The following is a 5,839-nucleotide window of genomic DNA, read 5'->3' as shown; positions in this document are numbered from 1 at the left end:
GAAAATCCAGGCCAAACACAGAATAATGCATTTGTCTATTCTGCAATAGTAGTTGCTTCCTCAAAACCTGCGATAACAGTGTGATGCTTTGATTAAAAAGGGAACAAAGCTCTCTCAGAACTTCACTTTGGGCGAACGCTGAAGTTTATGATTCTCAGAAAATAGCGCATGTAAAACTTTCCCTCTGATTGACTGACTCAAGGCCACAACACACGGCCTATTTACTCAACAACTCATAAACACAAAAACAGTGTTTTTCTTTAGCTTTGCTCATACTATTACAAATACACGTTTATTGTATTACACAACAGAACAACGCGGCAGAAACTGGTCTATATAATCCATGATTAAGATCTTACAACACCCTGAAGCGGTGAAAATAGTACAATATTCTATTTAAGAGCAGAAAGTTTGATGTACTTTTATTTAGGCAGGTCTGGAGTGTGCACACAATATATTAAATAATCTTTCTAAAATGGGTCAAATGTATCATCTGTAAACTTTACTCATTAATCATTAAAACATATAATCATCTAAGAGACACACATAAAGCAAACCCATCAACTGGATCATGATTGGCCGAAATCCCTTGACAGTGTCACAAATGAAAAATCATGAGTCGTCGCCACATTTTGACCAATCAGAGTCCAGATGCTTCAGTGAGGTCATCTTAATCACTTATGGGCAATACAGGAAATTTAGTCTTTCTCACATCAGGACGGTGAAGCTGAAGGCAGAAGAGTTTGAAAACAAGATTTGACGCATTTGCGATACCACAGTACAGCGCTCTTGTGAAGTAATTTCCACGTTATGCAATATTCTGTACACTGGTGGGAAACTGTGAGATAGACGCCACAGGAGAAGGTATATGAGTGAAGGGCTTCATGTTGCATTACAGAATGGAAGGCTGTGTTATTTCACCTGTAAGTACATCAGAGATTGCATTCTGTTTCAAACATTTGAAACTTTTCCAGGCAAATCTGAAAAATTATTTTTTTAAAAACTCATTTTTTACTTGTCTTTTTGGTAATTTAGTAAGTTTTGTATAAATACAATTTAGTAAAGCTTTATATAAATAGGTAAAAAGCAAAAATGTGGAGAAAAAAAATGAATGAATTTAATTATTTATTTTTCAGTTGTCAGAAGAATTAATTCCGTATGATCCAGATGCTCGGCCGATATATGACTTCTACCCGTATCTCAGTACTGACCCTCAGACTCATCCTGGTGAGCTTGAGCTTTTTGTTTTGTGTGTGTGTGTGTGTGTGTGTGTACTAGTCAACATTTTAAGTGGATCAAAACCTTTCATTGTCCTAAAACCTAAAACCAAAATGTGTTTTATCTTAGGACAACTTTGATGAACTTTTTTTGATCCACTTCAATTGATGACTACTACTACTTCTATATATATATATATATATTGTTGTTAATTCATTGTGTGATGATTCTCTGTTTGCGGTTCTAAATATCCTGAACTGGTTTGTTAGATACTGAAAAAACTGAACTGAACTAAACTAAACTAAACTAAACTAAACTAAACTAAAGTAAATAAAAAAATAAAAAATAAACTAAAAAAAAAATAAATAAAAAAAAAATAAAATAAAATAAAATAAATTAAATTAACCTAAACTAAACTAAAATAAAATTAAATTAAATTAAATTAAATTAAATACAAAAATAATAAAATAAAATAATAAAATAAAATAAAATAAAATAAAATAAAATAAAATAAATTTAACTGAAATAAAAAAATTAACTAAGATAAAAAAAACTAAACTAAAAAAAAAACTAAAATAAAAAATAATTAACTGAAATAAAAAATAACTAAAATAAAAAATAAAATAAAATAAAAATACATTTCCCCAACAACTTATTTTAAATTTAACTTCAGAATTGATTCTCCCTTTTTGTCATGCAAGAAAGTGGATGGGACTACACAAGTGTTCATGGTCATCACAGTGAATTTGAGCCGCCTCAAGGAAACCATTTCACTGAGCTGCATCCCAGCACATACCGCTACGGAGACGTGGAGTCCTTCCATCCAGCCGTAGATTCAGGGATGGGGACACTTTTACCTGTCCTTCCTCCACAGGTTAGTCAGCAAATCCGCAAAATCTATGAATAAATGTATATCTATGAATACAACTCTATCTATCTATCTATCTATCTATCTATCTGTCTTAACTGTGGCCTTTCAACAGAAGTACAGAATTCATTATATTCTATTCAGTAAAATAAGAAAGATATTAAAGGTGTGCTCAATTTACTTTAGTTTTTAGTCTTCAGGAAAAATGTTCAGTTATTAATACTGGTTCAGTGACTGTAATCAGAGGAAAGGTCTGAAAGAAAGAGAAAGAGAGATGGGCAGGATGTGAGCGGAGACAGACTGATTGCTCAACACTATCTTTTCCTGACTAAAGACTGCTGCTGCTGCTGCACACATTTACACAAGACCTGCGAGCCGAAGACAATCACAGTCAAGCCTCTGAATCTGATGCAAACTAGGAGTTTTGAATTTGCTAGAGTTTCAGCATTTGATATTTGAACATACAGTTTCAGACATAAAGCAGCTCATCAACACATACACTGCCAGGAATAATTAAGCTCACCAAACCTGCGTTTATTTGATCAGAAATGCAGTAAAAGCAGTAACACTGGGAAGTATTGTTACAATTTAAAATATATGTTTTATATTTTAATATATTTTAAACTGCAATTTATTCCTGTGATGGCAAAACTTAATTTTCAGCATCCTCAGTGTCACATGATCCTTCAGAAATCATTCTAATATGCTGATTTGCTGCTCAAAAAATGTTTTATTATTATTATTATTATTATTATTATGAATATTAAAAATGGTTGTGCTGTCTAATATTTTCGTGGAAACTGAGATACTTTTAAAGCTGTATTTTCAGCATCATTACTCCAGTCTTCAGTGTCACATGATCTTCAGAAATCATTCTAATATGCTGATTTGCTGCTCAAAAAATGTTTTATTATTATTATTATTATTATTATGAATATTAAAAATGGTTGTGCTGTCTAATATTTTCGTGGAAACTGAGATACTTTTTTTTCAGATTCTTTGATGAACATAAAATTCGATGAACAGCATTTATTTGAAATAGAAATAACATTATTATTATTATTATTATTATTATTATTATTATTTTCAATCTTACTTGCCCGGTAGTGTATCAGTTTCCACAAAAAAAAAAACTTTTTAACATTGAAAATTATATGAAATGTTTCTTAATCAGCAAATCGGCATATTAGAATGATTTCTGAAGATCATGTGACACTGAAGACTGGAGTAATGATGCTGAAAATTCAGCTTTGATCACAGGAATAAATTACATTTTATCATATATTACAAAACGAACACGCACACACAAAATAAACACGTAATAAAATTAGGCTTCTCCATACAATTTAGCTTCCGTTTTTCTTAAACCACTTAAGCACAGACCCCGCCCACATGCATTCTAATGATTTGATTGGTCATGTAAATCACAGTGTAATGCTTAAACAAACGCTAACCTCTAACCCTAAGCCTAACATTGCCTCTACTTGTGTCTAGTTGTGGTCATGTCTCAATAGCTAAATGCTGTCTACGCTAATAATGTCAACGAAGTTCTAAATCCATTCGTATCGTTGTCGGAAGTATCGCAAGTGCATGCATTACAGAAATAAACCTGGGCTTCAGTTCACTGTCAGTGTCGAGTCGCATCCAGTGTAGACAGTATCATTTATTATAATGGGTTCGCTTTGATTTTCTCACATTGTATTTTTTATATCATCTAAATGACAGTTGCTCATGCAGCACCAGGAGAAGTAGTGATTAAATGTGCATTTTTGCTCACTTACATTGAAACCAAGTGTAAATGAATATAAACGTTAATTTTAGATACACCCCTCCAAATATAATTCAGTAATAAACAGGCCATCTCTAAATGTGTTTGTGTGATTCTGCTGATAGAAATGAAACTTTGTGGTTCTCTGGGCTGATTTGGAAGCAAAACGTGATGCGCACTTGATTTGTAAATCTGGGAGCACACCATTGTGTGTCCCTTTCTGTTGACACTGAGTTTTTCTACTTCCTCTTTCAATGTAAAGTAATTCAGTGGTTTCCACGTATTTGATATTTATACAAGATCATGCAAAACCAGCATTTTTTATGCTTGACAATAAGTGTGGGGGAATGTCCGATTGATACACTAATCACAAAACATCACCTGATCATTTGCATTTGTTTGATATTTTGCTTTATATTTTGCATTATCCAATATCCAGTGAAATTACAATTTAGACAACACAGACTCTTGACAGTTTGTAACTATTGCACACTTTAGCAAATGGATGCCAAATTCTTTAAAATCATGAAATCTCATTTGGACTAGGGGTGCAGTTTCACTATTTTTATTACAAATAATATATTTTTGACTGTTTTGAAAAAACGTTGACAAATTCATCTAAATTTGTATTATCTCATTGGTTCGTTTTCTATGCTCATGCCCACTGAGGGGTAGTTCTAGGGTACAAGCTCACGCTTTTTTATTTAAAAATGTCACGTTTTGGCAAACTGGTTGCAAATTCTTATGAATTCATACAATCTCATTTGTTGTTTTCATATGACCTGCTCATGCCCCAATAAGGGTTATGTTTAGGCTGCAGGTTCATGCTTTTTTTTTTACTTAAAAATTGCATGTTTTTGTATGTTTTCGGAAACTGGTGACGAATTCATGTGAATTTGTACGTTTTCGTAAGTCCCACTGAGGTTTAGGTTATGGATGCAGTCTGGGTGGAACAGGGGCTCAGCACTGTTACCTCACCGCATGAAGGTCCCTGGTTTTGAGTCCCGACTGAGCCAGATTTACATGTTCTCTCCCCTTGTCAGGGGGTTTCCTCAGGGAGCTCTAGTTTCCCCTGCAGTCCAAACACATGCAGGTTAGGTGGATTAGATACAGTTAACAGCCATAGATGTGTCCTAATTCTGAGAACTTGGACCGAGTTGGGTAATAGCATTGATTGCTTTGATTGTATGGCTTCATGTTTTAGTATAAGGAGCCACAAAAGCGTTAAGGCAAGACTGATGATTATTGGTTTATCTCTACAGTATACTTACATCCCCCACCCACTGTACCAGCGGTCCCCCGTCCCCCACTGCAGTACTGATGATGAGGACCCCGGGGGACGCAGTCCACCCTTTGAGGTGTCCGAGGGTGAGGAGGACAAGGACAGACATCCAGGCATCTCCAGCTCAGGTGAGCTGCGAACATAAAGGTCTCGAGTCCAAGACACTGTTTTCATGGTCTTGGTCTTGTCGTAAACTCAACTTACTTAGGTTTCGGCCTGGACTCAAATGAACTGGTCTCGACTGCTATAACATAGTACAGTAGCACTCATATTATTTCTGTAGCATGATTTTTTACAAGCACTTCCAGAACGTCTGGCCCCTAAACTTCCATAATAAGGTAATACACAGAGGTTAATTAATGCTATCTAGTACTAGGGGTGTAGCATTAGGGCCTTTCGGAACTAAAGCGGTGCGAAAGGCCCTATTCATAGCAAAAATTTTCGGTACGGGTCTTTTGGTTCGGTACGTAGCCTATGTTTACTGAACAAATTAAATACAGCATTGTTTTAACCACTGCACGAGTGGAACTTCTTTTGAAACTTCCAGTTTTGTATATTGTTACTTTTGATAAGAAAAGAAAGAGTCTCGTCCCTTACCAAAAAGTAGTATACTTCAAGTTTATTTTATTAAGTATACTTAAGTAAGGTTCAAGTATATTTTTAAGTATACTTTATGTAGTAAGTATACAAATATCAGTGTACT

At 34.4% G+C, this 5,839-nt stretch overlaps 1 protein-coding gene across 1 annotated transcript in view; it reads left to right on the top strand.

The window, feature by feature from the left end:
- The first annotated feature begins 725 nt into the window (after positions 1 to 725).
- LOC107752467 (transcription factor PU.1-like) overlaps positions 726 to 5,839 on the top strand; it is a 7,602-nt gene continuing 2,488 nt past the window's right edge. The window contains exons 1-4 of the mRNA XM_016568446.1: positions 726 to 923; positions 1,137 to 1,227; positions 1,920 to 2,092; positions 5,117 to 5,264. Of these exons, the coding sequence (XP_016423932.1) occupies positions 885 to 923; positions 1,137 to 1,227; positions 1,920 to 2,092; positions 5,117 to 5,264 (451 nt within the window). The 5' untranslated portion in view covers positions 726 to 884. The remainder of the gene's footprint in view (positions 924 to 1,136; positions 1,228 to 1,919; positions 2,093 to 5,116; positions 5,265 to 5,839) is intronic.

The sequence above is a fragment of the Sinocyclocheilus rhinocerous genome, unplaced genomic scaffold (genome assembly GCF_001515625.1).
Source record: "Sinocyclocheilus rhinocerous isolate Xijiao unplaced genomic scaffold, SAMN03320098_v1.1 scaffold921, whole genome shotgun sequence".
NCBI lineage: Eukaryota > Metazoa > Chordata > Actinopteri > Cypriniformes > Cyprinidae > Sinocyclocheilus > Sinocyclocheilus rhinocerous.
This window is presented reverse-complemented; position numbering and strand designations above follow the sequence as displayed.